The sequence below is a fragment of the Drosophila eugracilis genome, unplaced genomic scaffold (genome assembly GCF_018153835.1).
Source record: "Drosophila eugracilis isolate 14026-0451.02 unplaced genomic scaffold, ASM1815383v1 contig_2088, whole genome shotgun sequence".
Taxonomy (NCBI): domain Eukaryota; kingdom Metazoa; phylum Arthropoda; class Insecta; order Diptera; family Drosophilidae; genus Drosophila; species Drosophila eugracilis.
In genome coordinates this window covers 3,381,566-3,401,050 of record NW_024572964.1, presented here as the reverse complement: position 1 = coordinate 3,401,050, position 19,485 = coordinate 3,381,566, and the positions used below count along the sequence as shown (strand labels likewise).

The window sequence follows — 19,485 nt, the reverse complement described above, 5'->3', positions numbered from 1 at the left end:
GTTTTCCATTTAGCCTTTTGTTTAGGCAAAAGTTTTAGTGCCCCTACATCATTTAGGGATTTAATTGAAACCGGGTATCAGGGGAAAATGAACACAGTTTAGGGGTCTGAAAAAGGTGCTTGGCGATGGTTATGTATTGTCCAAGTTTCGGTTGAGTAGCTCCTTGTGATTTCCATATACTCGTATCCGACTTACGCGAAGAACTGCATTTCGGGCTGGAAGAGTTTGGTTTACTGTTGCTCCTCCGGCACTGAAATACCTTATGGCTGGCTTTGTTTCAGATCAGGTATGGCTTGCCAGCCCTCGAATGCGATGTGTAAGTAAACAAAAACAGGCAACATTTTCAACTGAATCGACAGCGAATGAAAGTGTATCGGCATCGGTCGAAGTCCCCCTGGTTGCCAGGCGAAATCGGGCAATAATGTCTGGGCTTACGGGGTGGTAAATACAGAAGGGTGACGTTTCTTTTTTCATTCTGCTGCTGTGGCGACGCGACGGGCAAGAAAACAATTGGCATTTTCGACTAAAAGCACAAAAACTATTGCCCATTGGTCAAGCCACGAGCAAAGGAATTGAAGAGCACCAAGAACAAATACTAGACAACATCATGAATCGAATTCTCTATTCCAGATGGTTCTGGGCTGTGAGTCAAGTGCTCAAAATAATAGTCAAGTATTTAGTCATTCTATGATCGAAGCTTTCTAAGCTTAAGCGTTGAGCAAGCAAAAATATACACAAATTGGAATACAATCTAACATTCCTTCATTCAAAATAGACGGTCAATACCTTAAATCTTTCTGCTATGTAGGAGTTCTCAGTTCTAGCATCTGCTATCAAGCACACTCCACTGTACGGGAATCCTCATTCACCACCAGCATATTCCCGCCTAACAATCGCCAAAACGATTACACAATCTCCTCGTGTTGCTGTTATCTCGCCCAGCCCCTTCTTTCCGCCGACTTTTAGAATGCTCGGCACACGAGACGCCAAATACAAAGGCGCTTTTTGCATTTTGATATTTATCTACGCCGCACCGCCCCATACACCCACCCATCTCCCCAAAGCGATCCTATCGCATGGGTACCGTGCGCAGTAATACCAATAAACGCGTACCGCACTCACAGCCCGATCTTCTGGGTCCACGTATTTACATCTTCTCCATATGCGAATCGCTACATATGACTAAACTAGATAAACACGAACGATAAGCCGGCGGCGGGCGGTTATATTTGGCAGCCTGTGCGCAAAAAGCAAACAACCGCCGCTTATCGGATGAACAGAAAAAGCCAAAAAGAGGCAAGGAAATGGGTCTGATTGGAAGGGATGAGCTACTCGAGACCAGCAGTCATCGGTGCATGCAATGTAGGCTACTTTGTAAGATAGCCAAATATTTATAGGCGAGCAAATAGGCGAGTAATCGTATTTTATTAGGGTTTCCCCTCGGGTGCACTCAACTTGATACTTTAACAAAAACTTTTAAGTTAAATTCCACGATTGGAATTGTATTGGAATCACAACAATATCGAATATCATTCAGGGCCTAGGCGGTTCTGCTTGGAAAAATAGACATTAAAGAAGAACTCAATTGGAACAACAAGGCAAAACTTGATTTGAAAATCGATTGATATCAATATCCAATGAAACGTATTTAGAGTTGGGAATCTTTACCAAAAAGGTACTAACTAACTAACTAACTTCTAACTATTTATATATTAGACATTCAACTTTATTTTTCAAGTGTATCATAGATATACAATAACATTCGCCCACGATCTTTAAGGAAATGATACAATCGAACAAGCGCAGTGCGCACCAAGCGAATTAATCTAGAATCAACAATGAGCAATGAAAGAAAATGAGCTGAATCACAACTTACATGTGGCGAATGCAATCCAAGGAAAATGTTAATAATGGAAATTATATATAGATATATTGGGGAGGAGCGTGCGGGAAACCTCGTCCGTTCACACACGAATGAGCACTGCCCGAATGCCCGAGCCAAATGGCCCTACCTGGCCTTTACCCGTTTCCACAGGCATTTGTATACAGGTACCACATCGCAGATAGGGACTGTTGGCCTGGCCAACAAAGTGGTCAACTGGCGCGGCTTAAAATGTGTCACTTGCAGCTGATAGCCGCCACACAATACCCACCGATAGTCACCTTCGCCCCGCAGAGCTCTTAAGCCCTCCAGGCAGCCCGCGATAGGTGAACGTGATCCGCATAAATGGGACGAACAGGTCCCCAAAAACTACCAAACTATGGACAAGCCATTGATGAAATATCAGAGACTCTTTCACGGCTCTTGGCTGACCAAATATTTTGCCATTTACGGCGGTCTGTGTTGTCACAGCCATCAAGTGAATGAAGAGCGTTGATTTTAAAGCTCTTGGTCAAAAAGGTTGCCCGAAACGATGGTATTTACAAGATTTAGTCCTACAGATTTCTAAACTATTTCGTTAGCAACCAATCTATGATACTATATCAGCTCAGATCAGCTTTTTTAGAACTCTTAAAGTGTGTTATGTAAACTTTCTGTTTGAACAACTAATAATACCTCTTGATTTATTATACTTAGTATCCTCAACAAAATATTTTATTTTGACTTGAATAACTTGTCATATAACTTATTGATAGTATTTCCCTTTAGTGACATTGGGCCCTGCAACTTGGCCTTGGCTATATGAGTACGTGATGTGCTCTACAGCAATTTATATATGATAAAATCCGAACAAGCAACAAATCTAAAAGGAAATTTTGAATGTTTATTTTAAGTTTCCGGCTTGTCTGGGCTTTGCTCAAGGACTTTTAGAGGGGAAAGGGGCTATATATATAGTACTATATATATATACTCCTAAGTAAAGAGCACGTGACATGCGTGGCCTACGCAATTAATTCGAACCATTTAACATGCAGCTCACAGTCGACTGATTCAAAGTACGAATTTGTTAGATCGGATGGAGACTGACTGTATGAATGTGAATGCGCTGGCATGTAAAACATATGCACTCTCGGCTAGCAAAACTGGGCTACAAATATTCTAGGTCAGGTGGTTTAATTGGCCTCTCCAGATCCAGTTGCACTGAACAACGGTTATTCTCCGCCCAATTGCCCCCAGGCGGACAGCTGGGATTCGGCGGTGGTGTTTAACAGTATTTGGGTTACTAAGCCAAATGTTGGTCGCTCTAAAACAAAAAGACGACTTGGCCAGCATTGAGTTTCGTCTAGCTCAGCGATAAGACACTTTCGGGTGATAAGCGGATATCGATCGCTTATGCATGGAATGTGTTGTACAAAGTACTCGAAAGTACTAATTCAGATAAGCTAAATGAATTGTGCCGGTGATTTATTGATCAGAAATTTGAGGAAAGATTTATTAAGCAGGAATTAAAGTAATTTTGAGATTGTAATTTTATTACTTTAATATGAAGTGTGGCAAGCACTGAGGGAAATTCTAAGTAGAGACACCGCCAGAAAGTTCTAGTTTAAGCAAAATTGTTGATGATAAAACTATATCCGAATACTACTCGTAAAGCCCAACCTAGCTGCATATCGCTCACTCGAAGGTAAATGTACATTATTCACGACATTTAAAAGCAAAAAGGCAATCAAATAATTATTTTAATGGCAAAAATTGCAGTTGACCCACAAACGGCAGAGCAAACGAAAAATAATCATTTGTTCTCCCCGACGACAACGTGGCGACGATTAACCCGATTCTTTTGCAGACCTCCGGGAACGGAAGGCGGACGGAGGTGCTCTGGAAAAAAAGGGCGGCGAAAAGAATAGCAAAGTAAGAGCCGGAATGGGCGGTGGGGAGCCCAACCTAGTTGCGTTGCCGAGAACAAAACAGGGTAAAAAATATAAAAAAAATAATTTCATCGCCCTGGTAGAGAGAGGTACACAGATACTATATACAAACATTGCATGGATATGTCGGCTAAAAATATGGCCAACTGAATTGGCCCAATTTGCATGGAGTGGCTGCGATAAACAAATATCAAAAATTCGCCAGGCTGCCAAATCAAATTTCAATGGATACAGTAATATAAGTGGAAAGCCCTTTGGAACAACTATGAAACCATGTCAAGGTCGCATGTGCATGAAAACCCAGATATCCAAATATCTTTGAGATTAAAATGTAATATCGTTGGTCCGCTAGAGAGACGTTGAGGAAGTGGGAGAAGGCTTATCTGGACCTAGGCTAACCTACTTTAGTTGCAGTCGTAAATTAAAGCTACTTTATGGTGGCCGGGGCAAACATAACCCACTTTCCGTTCCATTTCCAGTTGCAGTCAATAGTGAATGTGTTTGCCCACAAATCAAAATGACCAGTATCAAATATTAAATGCTGATCAAATATTCACCCCTGATACTGAACTAAATCAACTGAATAAATAGGTAGCAATCCGGAGCTGTTTTGTGCGTTTTAATTTGTTTTCCCACAAAATTATATTAGCACATATTGATTTTTCCTCTCCTCCGCCGCCGCCTTGCTTTCAATTTCAGTAATTTTACCCTGATGAACTGGGAACTGAGAACAAAAAGAGTTGGAAAGTTACTTGTGTGAGTGGTGGGGTCTGACCTTTAAATCGAATTATTTCAGCCACAGCGAGCAGACATTTAATGTGATTTAATTAGGGCAGAACACACGGGGTTAATGCAACAGTGAAAATCGCAGCAATACACAATCTCGCAGAGAATTTCGTACCCATTGCGAATATCAAACAACTTTTGAAGAGGCGGTAATGAATTCATTTTCAAATGCGTGTTGATTGTTTACTTTTAAGACGTCATAGCTCAAGAAAACGTGTTCGCACACCAAGATGTAAATTTGCAAATTTCTGCAAAATAAATTTATCAAAATGCGTTTTAATTTTGCTTCCTATTTCCTTTCTATGATATATAGATAGTAACATAAGCAAATAAGTAAACAAAATATATCGCTTAAGAATAAGCAAAATGTTTTTAACAACAGAATGGGGATTGCCGGGGCAGTAACTTTAGCAAAGCAATGAGTCAGAAAGAATTTCTGATAAAATATCCAGAGAGAAGCGATGATTAAGCAGAAACAACCGGTTTTTGAGGATGGGAAGATGGGATCGGAAGAGGCCATAAATCAAGTATAACAAGTCCTAGACGAAAGGCCCTCAAAAGGAAGCCGAGATTAAGATCGTTTGTTGAAATGCAGATATTACACGGGCATGACTACCTGACCACGCCCACCCGTCCAGTTTGGAAAACAACGATAACAACCTGATGGGTCACAGACATGTTGGTACAGGTTTTCTCGAGGACACTGTTAGGTAGCAACCTATGATCAACGGTTTATTTTTAAAGTCTACGTTATCAAAGAAGTATACATATGCTCCTTATTAATTCCTTCCTGATTCTTGTTCTTATTTTAAACTAAAAATAATTTATAAAATATCAAACGTAAGCTGTAACTTACCGATGCTTTGCGACTGGGAATCGGTGTTTTTGATGTTAAGGTTCCTTAGCAGGAACGCAGCTCCCACTGAAGTGGCTAAAATCGAAAGTGATTTGTATTTCAAATTAGACATCTCTATTTAGTAAATCTAATATTCATAAAGTTAGGTAAGTATTGGCTTCTGGTTGTACTGGCTAGTGATTAAAAACTTTAATTATAGTTGTTTTTCGATGCAACACAGATGATAATAAATATTCATTATTTTACGGATGGCAGTGTACATTCGCAATATTGAACAATTAAATACTAAATACTGTCATAAAAAAATATTTACTTTCAATTATATTTAGCGACTTCATAAAAAATTATTTCAAATGTCAAAACGTGTGAAATGTCTTTATATTGATGTATACCAGTTGTTTTTAGCCAATGTTCACTATCTTTAAAGGGCACAAAGGAGGGGTAGAGGGCGGTGCAGGAACTGTGTTGCTGTGGTTTTGCGATAAAAGTGGAAAAAGAAAACAACTTCAGATATTCGGCGTTTCTTTTGTTGCTGCAATAGCAAAGAGACGAGTGAAAAGATTGTAGAGGAAAAAGTGAAAAATGCTACGTTTTCGTAGATTTTGCAGAAATTCCTCTGCTTTTCTTGTTTCGCCTCTTTTGGGGTGGCAGGAATACATACAAACAGTAGGCCTATATGTATATGTATGCAAGTTAATTGTGCACAGTCACAATGGATGGTGGAAAGGAGCGGGGGAACCGAGAACGATTTATAATTGCACGTGCACTTGTCGAGAAAATTTCTGGATAACTTCTCACTTCTTTGCCGTAATTTACCGATTTTCTGCCTTCTTGGTTGCTTTTTGCCGCACTCGGAGCGGAGCGCACTACACAGACGATGTAACAGCGCGGATGGATGATTTTTTTTAATAAAATATATTTTCCACCTAATAGAGGTGGGCGAAGATTCGATAACTTGGTCAGCTAGTAATGACACAGCGTCGATGTTATCCATGCAAATATCGATTGCACGACAGTATTCCTCTAAAACTTCTACTTGTTGAAAAGTCCAATAGTCCAGCATAGTCTAGCATTATGAAAACTTTTGCACTTGCCGTAAAATTTGATACTTACCTAATATCAAAATATCGATAGCTCTGACCTTTGCAATAAATTATTTTTGAAAATGGTTGTGGACATGGGTAAAACAGTAGTAAGGAAAATAGCTATTTTTAAGCTAGAAAATAGCTTAGTTGGCAGTAGTTACCGTTTTCAACCGTTATTTTCAAAGTAAAAGATAGTTTTGATGACCTCTGTTTTAAATATTATTTTTAATCAAAATCTTATTTTGTTTCTGTATTTTCTTTGGAAACATTGTTACAAAATATCATATATTTGCGCTAAAATAAAATCTAAAATGAATGTCTTGCGATTTCATGTTAGCAAGCGATGCAAAGACGAAATGTTAATAATTTTATTAAAGCAAACTATGATAAGAAACGAATACGCAGAAAACAATGGAAATAACACGAACAATTATTCCACTTGGATGACAGATCAGTCTTCAATAACGCCGATGATGTTGATGCCACTTTTGCCGAGACTGACGCACTCCAGGACGGACTCCTGCTTCTCACGCATGTATTTCAAAAACTGGATTATTACGTGAAAAAGATTGTTACTGTCGTAAGCACAATCGTGCATCTTCTTGTCATCGATGAAATTAAACTTGGGATAAGGTTGCATGTTACTTGTGGCTAGAATGGCGCAGTTCGCTTTGTTGCTCACACAGGAGACGATGTCCTTGTTTGAGTTCTCATCCCTAATGATCACATAACGGGAGTAGAAAGGCCTTCGTCGGCCGTCCGGCGGCGCTGTCATTAATTGGCTATCAAGGTAAACGCAAAACAAGTGGAACAGTATAGCCGCATCAGTGGGTCGGTCATCTGTCCATTCCTGACCATTGCTTGCTCTGTCTGATTTCCATCTATAGTTGGCTATGTAGGAGCCTTCTGATAGCTCTTTAATGCGCTGCACAAGGTATTCCTGGTTGTTAAAGGTGTCCAGAAAAGCCAGCACCATAGGCATCATGGGTATAAAAGGATTCACGATGCTTCGGTCCTGGGCTATCAATCGTAGCACCTCCAGATTTAGTGATCCAATCTTGAAGTTGCGATGACCAAGATCGAGAAACGCCTTATCCACATACTCAATCTCTTTTACCAAACGATGCAATATCGTGATTGATATCCACGACCGTAAGTTGGCCACATACTGCAGTAAGTTATTTGGGCAGATGGGCTTTTCGACCTTGGAACAGTTGGTTGGGCAAACAAAGTTATCAGACCAGAGTGGAGTAAATTGGTATGAGTTCTGTTTGGCCGGATGGGAGCAGGTCATTTGAAATCTTTTGATTTTGTTTTTATCTTCTTCTACCATGCACCGCTCCATTTCAGCTCGCTTTATCAAAGCAGGTAACTTCCGGATATCGGTGATGAAATCATCTCGACAAAGTTGATCATACGGTGACGTGCAGTTGGACATCAGTGAGTCTGTCTTCACCCTTAAGGGTATCTGGCATTGGTTCGCCCTCCTACGGCAGGAATGGAACGAAGAGTGCCAGTAAATGAAGGGCCAGGTTTCCGGCTTGTAACTGAGTGGCTTTGCTTTTGGGCGTATGCACACTGTTCCAAAGATGTTTTCTAAAGGAGGAGAGAGGAATGTATGTAGTAAATATATTATTAGCCTTTTATACCAACTGACCATCCCTGCCATCCAGCAGATACTTTTGGTTTGCCGTTCCGATCACCTGCTCTTCTCCATGGATTAGCCACAAATACTTCACGAAACAGGCCAATGCGCTTAGGGCAAGCACAGTGGATATTAAATATTCGGTCAGGTACAACCAATACTTCCTGTTGGCGTAGTTTCCATTCACCCGAATGTCCAAAAGCAACAGCGATAGTATCACCACATTTAGAAGGCATCTTTTTAGGTAATTCTTCGCCTGGGCGATTCGAAGTCTCAAATCGAGGCTGCGCTGAACCAAAGGATTGCTTTTTGGCGGCGACAAAATACTTCTACAATTCATTTTTTAAAGGTTAAAAATATAATATACAATATATAAAGAAGTCTGACAGTTTTAGTTCAAGTGACAGGGTTAGCTTGATATTTGTTCAAATTTCTCACATATTAAATTCTTAGCGAAAAGTTATAAATTCCAATTAATCGTGCATCTTATTTAGACGCTAATTTAATAACGGTCTTACCTACTAACTAATTAAACAAATTTCAGAACTTAAGTGCCTTTTTGTTTATAAAACACTATACAATTATTACGCTATTTGGTTTTTATTTAGTCGAAAGCTTTTTAAACTTTAAGTTTAGATATGGTTTAAGTATCGGCTTAAAAAAGTGAAAGGAACATATCAGTGCTGACATAATTTACTCCCAAAAACCCCTAAAAATAATTTAAAATCAACTGATACCTAAAAAAATAAAATAAGATTTCTACAGAAGGGACTATTCGTCCATATAATTTTGGTTAGGCTTGTTCACTAGTAAAAACTATTAGATGTGGCAAAAAAAGCCCACAGCGGCATCACTGACTACGATCGTTGGGGTTTTCGTTAGTCTCGCGTTTACCGGCAGAGGAAACAGGTGCACAAGACAACATAGCCACGATAAGATCGGTAATTGCAATGTGACTTCCCCGCTCAACAAATCGGGAATCACCACAAATATATATTTGTCATTTCTATATATTTCGACTGAGGATATTTTAGCCATTTACGGGTAAAAATAACAAATAAAACTCTTACGGTTTTACCTGTGCCAATTTACCTCGTGTGCGTGAGGCAGAGAGTGATAAGATTAGACGAATGGGTAAATGTTTTGTTGTGTGATAACAGGCAATTGGAACTTCAAAGTGGTGACCATAAAAAATTTAAGTGTAAATAAAAGTAACGAATTAGTCATTTTGAAAATCAGAGAATTAGTGCAAGCTCCAACTAAGCAGTTTGTGCCACAAATGAGTGTAATCATCAGTGCCCGTAAACAAATTATAATAAAAAACGATATTTGTGTGATATATGAACAGAGGAGATATGCTCATATGAGCAGCTTCCGGCTTCGACACCGTTTAAACTGAAATGTCCAGTGGAAATTATCTAAATTGGACTGCGAGTGGTGCTACTGTATCTGTGTCTGATATTGTTATTGTTATGTTTGGTCGTATTGTGATAGTTATTAAGTTATGTGAGGGGATTACATTAGAGTGTGCATAGAATGAATGGATTTAATCGTGGTATATATATCTGAAGCTTACTTACTGTAAGTTAGTCTAACTACAAATGATAAACATAGATACTTATATTTAGAGTTTTAAGTTTTCAAAAGACCTTTTTAATAATTTTTCTCCCTGTGCATCGAGTCATAAAACTATAAGAAAGTTATATAGAAATAGGAAACAATCGTTTTTTATTGTTTTGTGACTGCAACTATGCGATAGCCCAAATGTAAACCACGATAAGGAGAGTGAAAAAGTGAGCGGAACTTAAGTATATATTGGGGAAAATTGCTGAAAATTGGAATAGTGATGCAAGCAGCCTTTAAACTTGGTAATGCATTTAAAAAGCCATGAACGTGATCTACATAAATATCTGGATCAGGGGTGATGCAAATCCCAGAAGAGAATGCAATTAGTAGCTTGTTTTGTGTATACTAATGGCCATTGTCACTTGCTATCCGCTTGGGTCATTGGCATCAAAATTGTCAGAGTTGAACAAAAAAAAGTAGGGTATTGCACTGGTAAATCCCCGATCAGCCACTAAAGTGACGTCACACAGGTAAAATGCATTGCAATGAACTCATTTCATTGCATTTCGTTTCAGTTTTGGTTTTAATTTGGTTTTCTCTCGTTGGTCATTAATTGGCAGGCATGCAACTATTGCAGCATGGCCATTGTATTATATATATCCGGTTTATACCAATGTTTGTTGTGCATTTGAAGTGGTCAACGGGCTGCGTGAGGAAATATTAATAATTCATTTCTAATAAATAGTGTGTGGCTTATAGTGAGAGGGGAAAAAGTAAGTTGTTGATTGAATGCTCTGCCTGAGTAAAGTTGGCTTCGCTATCAGTTGCAACACTCAAGTTTTACCTAATAATTATTTTTTGATTAGATTTAAAAAGCTTGATCGTATATGGTAAACATTTTCACAGCTTCACTGAAAGGAATTTACGCTTTAAAGAGAACCAAAAGTTTTTATTAGGTTAGTTTGTGGTTATCTCTCAGTAAGGATTATGATGGCTTAAAGTGTATTAAGGAACTTATTTAGTTATATAAATTTTTTTAAATATTCATTAATTTCAAGCAAGGCCTACACATTTTTTCTCTCTGCACAACCATTGCTTCTAATATCAGTTGTTTGTGCTTAGGCAGCGACAACGCGTGAGAGAAAAAATGGTTATCTGAGCGCTGCTTTTGTTTAGCCTGCGCTCTTTGTTACCTGTACGAGAGAGAGAGAGAGAGAGAGAGAGCGAGAGAGTGAAATGGGGCAAGGGGAGTGAGCAAGAGGGAGTGGAGCTACCTGGGGCACAACTTGCGACACCTTTTGACGCCGATCGCGAGTTCAGTAGCAATCGGTAGCCGGCAACAGCAACAACAAACCCAAACAGAACAATTAGTCGACCGATATTCAGTGGAATATAGGTATATATTCACATATAACCTTAAATAGCGCACACAAAGTAAACCATGTAAAATTCAGTGATTACGGCAGCGATATGGTAATGCAACGGTGTATTGTGAACAGTAATACACCGCACAAAGTATCCCCGAGATACTCTTAATGAGAGCATTGCTTAACCTCATGTTTTTTGCGCCCTTTCAGTTGGTTAGCGGTGAATGCGTTTAACGGTGGATCTTCGCTTGCACCTTTGCAACCCACGAGATACGACTGAAGACATAGAATGGCCTCCGGCAATAGTAGTACCACCGATCTGGACAGTCAGGTCAATGTGGAGGACTTGCCCATAACGTTCAAGGTGAGTGTCCAAATTGCGAAATGCGTATGAGTATTTAAATGCTGTGAACTGAGTGACGCAAGTTCAGGTACCAATGGTAAAGATAAAATATATGACCCAAAATGCACTGAAAACAAATAATTAGTAATTGTTTAAATCACTTTTTTCACTGGGGAGTAGTTGAGTAGTGAAATGACATTACTCTTTTGCCTTTCCAAAGCCCTACAAAAATATTAAAATAATTGAAATCTCAAAAGTAATAACGTTTTCCCTAAGTGCATAAGCAAACAAAAGCAGACATAAGAGCTTACCTCCCGCATACGAGACATGGCCAAAAAAAAGAGCCAGACACGCACGCGTCACGCCCTGCTGAACTTCAGATGGGGGCTGTGGTGGGGAAAGGGGCGTGTCGTTGGCACCACATGAGCAGCAGCAGCAACAACATTTTGGCTCGGCTGTGGACATCCGGTCGCAGGTCGGATGCAAATGAAGCGACTCTAACGGCAACGCATGCGCAGCGGAAGCCAATGCCGCCGCTGAATAATCCCAAAGACATATCTTTTAGCCTTTGTTGAATGGGAAAAATATATGTTTTAGATCTGGGATTTAATATAAATCTATTTTTTGCCTGCAGGTGAAATACATTGGATCCGAAGTGGCACGTGGACTTTGGGGCATTAAGTATACGCGCCGCCCGGTGGATATAATGGTGGGCGTGGCCAAGAATTTGCCGCCCAACAAGGTCCTGCCGAATTGCGAGTTGAAGGTGTCCACCGACGGTGTCCAGCTGGAGATCATTTCACCCAAGGCCAGCATCAATCACTGGAGCTATCCGATCGATACGATTTCGTATGGAGTTCAGGATTTGGTCTACACAAGAGTCTTTGCAATGATCGTAGTCAAGGATGAGTCCAGTCCGCATCCCTTCGAAGTCCACGCCTTCGTCTGCGACAGTCGAGCAATGGCTCGCAAGTTGACCTTTGCCCTGGCCGCTGCCTTTCAGGATTATTCTCGAAGGGTCAAGGAGGCTGCTGGCGAGGATGAGGGAGATGCCACGCCTAACGACACTATAACGCCCACGCGTCAAAAGTTCGCCATCGATCTGCGAACCCCCGAAGAAATCCAGGCTGGCGAACTTGAACAGGAAACGGAGGCGTAGTCGGTGGGATTCACTGCAGATATCCACCGGTTGCGTTTGTCAATGTGATGTGTTAGTTACTTAACGTCCAGTGTTCACTGTATTTGTAAATTGTAGTTCTCTCACCTGGTAGTTGCCTCATACAGCTAATTACCCAAAGCCTAAGTGTTAATGCGATTTGTAAACGATTTTCTATAATAAATTACCAATATTGTAGTTTTGTCTTTGTGAAATAGAGTAAAATATATCGGAGGTATTAGCTTTAGTAGCAGTAACTAGTTTGGGCTATCAGTAGAAGATACGTATCAAAAGTTCGTTTTCCAAGTCTTTTGGTTAGGCTTAGAAAATCTTTCAATGTTGAGATATCGTTTTTCAGGCTTCAAATCGAAGTCTATATAGTTAAAAATCCGTGTTAATTTTGGGTAAATAAATTAATGTTCTTAACTAAAGTTTGATTAAGTCTTTAGGTTGCTTTTAAGCTGACCATCTCTACCGTTCAGAGATTGAATGCGATTTGGCAAGTCACAGGACACTCAAACCTCTGCACGATGGAGTTGATTAGCTGGCAAAAATAAAATATCCCAACTACAATCCCAAAAAATTTAGGTATTTAATTTTTTTAAGATTTTTATTTTAAGATTTTTTTGGAAATTTTTTGTTTTGTAATTTGTTTGTTTAACTCGTCGGAACAACAATTCTAATCTTAAATTTCAACTCTCGTGCACGTTTTTCCTTTAAGAAATGGCCATAAAACTAGGAAATCAAAAAATTATTAAATAAAACTTGCCTAGGTGCAAATGAGTGGGATAGCGTATTGGGAACTAGGAGGTGAACGGGGTTCCGGTTCGGGCTAAGTGGAAGGATAATCCTCTCCAGGATTGCTATCGGTCCTTCTCTATCTCTCTCTCTCACTGTCTCTCATCCCCTCTAGCTGGCATCGGCGCGGAACAGGAAGCGGCGCTTGCGGGCATCCATCTTTGGTTCCCTTACTTCCGGCTGGGACTCAGTTTCCGGCAGGGTTTCCGTTTCCACCTTGCTCACCGTTACCGGCACCGTTTGCACCTTGGACATGGCGGGTTCGGCTTCTGAGATGCGCTTGTAGATGGGCAGGATGAGTTCCTCCTCCTGCTCGGCAGTGGATTCCGCCACTTCCGCTGGCTGAGGCTCCTGATCCGTTTTCTCAGGGTTGTTCTGAACCAGGGTCATGGGTGCAGCCCCACCTGGCGTGAGTATCAGCTCCATAGGAGCCATCTGTTCCTTTTTAGGCGTCTGGTCCAGGCGCTCTTTGACCAGCTCCACGATGTCATCGATGCTGATCGAGGGCATGTAGGCGGCGGTGACTAGACTTTCCTGGGCATCGTCTTGTAGGGGAGTTTCCTCGGGTTTGGCCACCAGTTCAGACTCAGATTGCGGAACTATCTCAGGAACAGTCTCTTGCATTTGCTCAGGAGCAGACTCCTTGATTTCCTCGGGATGGATTTCCTTGATTTCTTCAGGAGAAGTTTCTTGGGCGGCAGCTTCTTCGACTTTCTCGCTAGGAATTTCCTCAGGAGCAGCTTCCTTAATTTCTTCAGGAATATCATCCTTTACTTCTTCCGGAATTGCTTCCTTAACTTCTTCGGGAATAACTTCCTTCACTTCCTCGGGAGCACTTTCCTTGGTCTCCTCTGGTGCCGTTTCCTTAACTTCCTCTGGAGCGCTTTCCTTAGCGTCCTCTACTTCCTCAGGGATTTCAAAAGCCGGCTGGATATGAACGGGAATTACTTTGACTGGGATCTGGTAGTCCATGGGCATATGTTGCACCTGCATAATGTTGATAATAGGAGAGTCCTCCATCATTTGGGGCTTCGGGGACTTCTTATCTTCCATTTCCTCTAACAATTGTTCCTCGACTGAGGCATTCTTGTCCACGATTTCAGGTTCCGGCAGCTTGGCCTCCTCAATGGACACATCGGCATTCTCCACTGGTAACATGCTCTCTGCCATATCAGTCTCTGGTTTCTCTTCGTTTTTCTTCAAGGTATTCAGGAAGTCGGTGATCAGTTGCTCTGCCTCGGCGGCCATCACGGGATCTACTGGCTTGAAGCCTCCCAGCGACTCTTGGGCCTCGCCGTCGTGGGTGTTGTCCAGAATTTCCTCAACTAAAGGACTGTGTTGCTCCATTTCGGGAGTAGCTGGCATACTCTCGGGTGCATCTGCTGGCTTGGCTGCTTCCAGGGTTTCAAGACTCAGAGGCTCCTCATGGGAGTTGCTGCCTTCCACGATTGCTGGCTCCGATTTAATGACCTCGGGCATAACTTCATGGATCTCTTCCACCTTAGCTGGAACTTCTGGCTCTTCTTCGGCTTGAACTTCCACCTGGGGTTGTACCTCTTCCTCCTCTGGTTTCATTGCTTCCTCTGGCTTAATCTCTTCTGATGGCTTGGCCTGCTCTTCTACTTTGATTTCTTCAGTGGCCTTAGTTTCCTCAAGCTCCTCTGGCTTCTTCTCACTTTCCATAGGCATTGATTGATCCAAACTTTCGACTATGACAGCGGGAATCTCTTCGATGGCTTCGATGGGCTTAACATCCTCGATTCTGGTATCAATATCTACCTTGGTGGGCTCTGCCTCCTCAACAACCGGCTCTGGTTGAACAAAAGTCACAGCTGGCTCGGATGCCTGAACCTCGGGTTCCTGGATTTCCACGGGAATCACCTCTGGCTCGGCAAATAAGGTCTGCAGTTTCAGCGTGGGCTGGGGCTCACTGAGTTGGACCACCGCCTCAGTAACAGCTGGTTCACTTTCAACCATTTCCTCCACGGGCTTCACTGTAGTGGGCTTGTTGAAGATCGCTGGACGTTTGCGGATTCCATTGAAGAGTTCATTACGGGTAGGTGCAACAATCGCGGGTCTTAATCCCTGGGGTCTCTCCTTGTTGGGTCTGACGGAGAATCTCTGTGGCTTAATGGGCTTAGATTCCACCTCAACGTGGGCCACTGGTTCGGGAATAGCTTCCACCTCTGGAGCAGCTGTCACTGGAACTGGAACCTTCCTTTGAGGTTGGGGCTTCCTTCGGTTGGGTTTGGGTTTCTGCACCTTGACTGGCTTCACTGGCTTGGGTGGCTCCTCCTCAGGTTCTGGGGCAATCTCTGGCTCTGCCTCAACTGGCTTAGATTCCTCCTCCTCTTGCTCCTCCTCCTTCTCCGGCTGCTCACTCTCCTCAGGAGTGGGTTTACTTTCCTGTTCAGCGGGACCACCAAAGTTGCCATTCAGTTCGTAGTATCTGGAGCTATCCTGGCACTCGATGGTCATGTCCTCGCGACGCATGCAGGTGAAAGATTCCTGGGGGATAGGTTTGATATTATTTCAAAACAGAATTAATGATTACCAGGACACCCACCTGACTGAAGATGGTCTCCTCGGGGCAGATGAAGCTCCAGCGGAAGGTGTTTTCCCTGCCATCGGCGTAGGTAACTGGCAAGCAGACATGGAAGATCTGGCAATCGTTCTCCACATCCGCGTAGTAACCATAGGTCTTGTTGGCACACGAGAAGTTATCCGTGATGTCCGACCGGATGGAGGTGGCATTGCTGGGCAGGGTAAGGGTTCCCAGGGGAGCAGCTTCCGCCGGAGCTGACTCATCCTCCGTTTCGGTCTGTTCAGGCATTTCCACCTCAGCTGGCATAGGTTCCTCACGGATCACAGGTGCTTTTATTTTCTGAAAGAAGATTGCAGGTTGGTTGTTTTTCTTCAAGGATTCTCTTAATGATAGTATCCCCTATTCCACGTCAAGTCCTAACTTTGCTTTCTGTGTACGATTAGCCAGCTGTACGATCCATTCAGCTAACGAGGTACGTGACAGGCATGGATAATCCCAGAAATCCAGCACGTGACTCTGCGACTCAGCTAGGCACCCGAAAAATTTCACTTGTGTTCTAGTTTTCGTCTACGAGGCGGCGGCAAGTGAAAATTAAATCGAATCGAATCGAAACGAAGACCCAAAAGCCCAGCCCACTGTGCACTTCGCACCTGTTGCAGCCCTTTTATGGGGCGCAATTGCAATTGAAGTCACTTTCGAATGGAACGCTCAAATATTATCACATAATATTTTAGCCATATGGATTTGTTATTAACTTATTATTTTGGCCGCTGCATTTCAATGAGTTGTTGGGGGTCGAAAACTTTCGGTCGTACAGAGACCTTTCTCGAAAAGGTCCCCTCGATGAGTAATGCAAATTGAAGAGTCGGTCGGGGTATTAGCAATTCTTGGAACCATTTTCAGTGATTTCGCTGGCGAATTCTTGCCGGCTTCTACCTGTCATTAAGCCACCTGCAAGTGCCTATAAATACCTTAGACCAGCTCTTGGAGTCTTGGCCGTTAAAAAAGGCTAAACGCTTGGCATACCAAATAAGCCAGGCCAAAGATGTAGGAGAGGTGGCATACGAGTATTCTTGTATGCAAATGCGACTGAGTCCAGGCCATGTCCCATTAAAATTTCATCGTATGGCTCGGTGGCGGGCCGGCAAACATTTCATTAACAGTTTCCCATTTCCGTTAAGGCGAACGGAAGTACTCTTTGGTGGTCAAGCTGTCTGCTGGACACTTCAACAGATCCGTTTGCTGGACTTCAACACTCACCTGATGGGTGGTCAGGGGTCCTGCGCTGCAGGTGGCCATCAGGGCAAGCAGCAAACACACGGTCTTCCGCATTTTCACACACAGATTGTTTATTTATAGTCACTATATATCACTTGGCACGATCCACTTGTCTGGAACACACGCGTTAATCCGTTTTTTGGGTATTTTCTTGATGAGTGTGTGGGCTGCTTTTAATCCAATTCGATATCCAGGCTTTTTATAGAGGTTAAGACCAAGGCTTGCACTCGCACTGCGGGCTCTTTGCACACCTGTGAGGCACCGTTGGCTGGAAAATACTAACTGCCACCGTCCACCGAGCCGCCCAATTTATATATTCTTCGCGTTGATTTATTAAGAATGCAAAAAGGCAGAGAAACCGAAGAGTCACGCACACACAGAGAGGCCCGAAGAAAGGTGTAGTACCCACCTGGGTAGGTACAGTAACAGCTCAATCACAGTCGCACACCATTACCAGGTGGAACCCTCTTCTTCTCAGCAGACGTGACATTGCGTATACGCACGGTGTGCTTGTGTGGGTCTCGGTAAGTTTGGCGCGCATGCGCTTAAAGTGTGCCGTCGTCTGTGGATTCCGTTTTGTGTGTGGAACATAAATCCCAAGAGCCAGCTGACAGCGAACGAGAGCGGGAAGAAAGATGACGGTCATGGTCAAGATCTTCTCAAGATTTGATATTCTGCAAGATGGAGGTTTTAAGTTTAATGTAAAAGAATCTTTCAAAGTTTATGATACAATTCATGATTTATTTGACAATTTAAGCTGCTCATATGGTAAATGAATAGGTTCAATGGAGAAATATTTCTTACTCATCTTCCTTTTAAGAAGAATCTTATACAAAACAACTTTTGGTGAACTCATAATTATAATTAAGAAATTCTCATTAATACTCATAATAGATTCAATTTGGAACTTCTGCTTATTGAAGTGATTCCCCTCAAATGAATACCCAAATCCCTCCTTAGATCTTAGAGCTACATTGACATTCGCGAATCCTCCAGTTCCGGCAGCAAAGAAGTTCCCGAGAACCCAGTTAGTTGGTTGACAACAATGCTTTATTACCGAGAAATTGTTTATCCATTAGCAGGCCTCCAGACTGGCAGATGGGTGACGAAGACACGAGTCCACAGAGCAGATTACACTCGAAAGATTACACTCGGCAACGACGTGAGATTGCAGTTTTATGGTATATGGTCATATAGCATGATTCTTCTAGAGATGGGCAGGCCAAAATTCGTTGGGGTTCATTGGCTTGGCCCTGGGCGCTCTGTGTGGAAGGATTATGCAACAAACGAAATATCATCATGCAGGGACTTTCACACACCCAAAAATATAATAAAAAAATATCGAAAAAAGAGACTGAAAAACAAAAATAAAGCCCAGCCGAAACTCCCAAAACAAGCGAAGCTTATTAAGGCGCATTAGCAATTTAGAATGGTTTGCTACCATTTCGCACGAAGTCCACATATATTATTTGGTGCCGTATTACGCGACAATTATGAATTTCTAATTTCATGTTTAGTGCGCCACCCCTTCTTCCCTCTCCCCTAGTTCTATCAAAATCACGTATACGCCTGGGCTGAAGAAAAGCGAAAGCTATCAGAGGCCATTGGCATCGGAAATGGCTATAAAGAAACAATTATTATGGTACTTCTTATTAATTATGTATTGACTGGCGCTAGTTAGTTGTCATGGATGTAACTGCTCATAAAAAAGGCTCAGGCGGCGGCTGATCAAAGTCGCTTTTTTGGTCTATCTGAAGTTGTTCATCTTGTAAGCCAACTGAGAGCTCCTGGCATAATAATGAGCCTATCAGGGGTTCTAGAAGACTTCATTGCGAAGGTTTGCCTTTAATAATATATAATACTTATATTAATAAAGTACACATTTTATTGAGTAAGCTGTAGAACATCTTTTCTATCTTTCCTATACATCAAGAAAATAGTGAAAGACAACTTATCCTTTTACCTATTTTGTATCTCAAAACTATCGTTTTAAACAAACCAATTCTACGAATAAAACTATTTAAACTCCCTTTAGTCAAGCATTTAAGACGTGATCATTAACATGCCTTCATGCACTTAATCGCACTTGGCAACAAAGTAACTCGAAATGCATTTTGCATAAAATGTTTGCCAGTTAAAAAAGTCATAAAGGGCCCAAACCAAGAGCGAATCGCGCAGAGATAAGCCAGTTGACAACAAGGCGACGTGTTGAGGTTGAGGCAGAAGTTCTACGTCCAAGCAAAAACCAGA

The 19,485-nt window shown here is 42.0% G+C and overlaps 3 protein-coding genes and 1 long non-coding RNA gene across 6 annotated transcripts; 1 reads left to right on the top strand and 3 right to left on the bottom strand.

The window, feature by feature from the left end:
• Positions 1 to 5,485: 5,485 nt before the first annotated feature.
• LOC121529896 lies at positions 5,486 to 6,244 on the bottom strand. Its single transcript, XR_005993673.1, has 2 exons — positions 6,114 to 6,244; positions 5,486 to 5,920 (listed from the first exon to the last, which is right to left on the bottom strand). It is a non-coding gene; the product is annotated as an uncharacterized LOC121529896 (long non-coding RNA).
• Positions 6,245 to 6,988: 744 nt separating this feature from the next.
• On the bottom strand, positions 6,989 to 8,522 carry LOC108107509 (transmembrane protein 209-like). Its single transcript, XM_017215051.1, has 2 exons — positions 8,195 to 8,522; positions 6,989 to 8,133 (listed from the first exon to the last, which is right to left on the bottom strand). Exons 1-2 carry the CDS (start codon positions 8,520 to 8,522, stop codon positions 6,989 to 6,991), a joined length of 1,473 nt encoding a protein of 490 aa, XP_017070540.1.
• A 530-nt stretch (positions 8,523 to 9,052) lies between these two features.
• On the top strand, positions 9,053 to 12,812 carry LOC108108207. 3 transcript variants are annotated; one of them, XM_017216166.1, is made up of 3 exons: positions 9,053 to 9,123; positions 11,326 to 11,479; positions 12,093 to 12,812. In XM_017216166.1, exons 2-3 carry the CDS (start codon positions 11,405 to 11,407, stop codon positions 12,615 to 12,617), a joined length of 600 nt encoding a protein of 199 aa, XP_017071655.1. In that variant the 5' UTR covers positions 9,053 to 9,123; positions 11,326 to 11,404; the 3' UTR covers positions 12,618 to 12,812. The 3 variants fall into 3 exon arrangements, with proteins under 3 accessions (XP_017071655.1, XP_017071657.1, XP_017071656.1); XM_017216168.1 differs by lacking the exon at positions 9,053 to 9,123 and adding an exon at positions 10,873 to 11,144; XM_017216167.1 differs by lacking the exon at positions 9,053 to 9,123 and adding an exon at positions 10,873 to 11,221.
• A 393-nt stretch (positions 12,813 to 13,205) lies between these two features.
• On the bottom strand, positions 13,206 to 17,512 carry LOC108108149 (titin homolog). Its single transcript, XM_017216079.2, has 3 exons — positions 17,218 to 17,512; positions 15,979 to 16,296; positions 13,206 to 15,920 (listed from the first exon to the last, which is right to left on the bottom strand). Exons 1-3 carry the CDS (start codon positions 17,287 to 17,289, stop codon positions 13,524 to 13,526), a joined length of 2,787 nt encoding a protein of 928 aa, XP_017071568.1. The 5' UTR covers positions 17,290 to 17,512; the 3' UTR covers positions 13,206 to 13,523.
• Between the last annotated feature and the right edge of the window lie 1,973 nt (positions 17,513 to 19,485).

Excerpts from the sequence above, each read along its gene's own strand:
- LOC108107509 (XM_017215051.1), bottom strand. The coding sequence starts at position 8,522 with ATGAATTGTAGAAGTATTTTGTCGCCGCCAAAAAGCAATCCTTTGGTT. Across the intron at positions 8,134-8,194 it reads TCTGCTGGATGGCAGGGATG|AAAACATCTTTGGAACAGTG; the intron begins GTCAGTTGGTAT and ends CTCCTCCTTTAG.
- LOC108108207 (XM_017216166.1), top strand. The coding sequence starts at position 11,405 with ATGGCCTCCGGCAATAGTAGTACCACCGATCTGGACAGTCAGGTCAAT. Across the intron at positions 11,480-12,092 it reads ACTTGCCCATAACGTTCAAG|GTGAAATACATTGGATCCGA; the intron begins GTGAGTGTCCAA and ends TTTTGCCTGCAG.
- LOC108108149 (XM_017216079.2), bottom strand. The coding sequence starts at position 17,289 with ATGCGGAAGACCGTGTGTTTGCTGCTTGCCCTGATGGCCACCTGCAGC. Across the intron at positions 16,297-17,217 it reads GACCCCTGACCACCCATCAG|AAAATAAAAGCACCTGTGAT; the intron begins GTGAGTGTTGAA and ends ATCTTCTTTCAG. Across the intron at positions 15,921-15,978 it reads AGGAGACCATCTTCAGTCAG|GAATCTTTCACCTGCATGCG; the intron begins GTGGGTGTCCTG and ends CCTATCCCCCAG.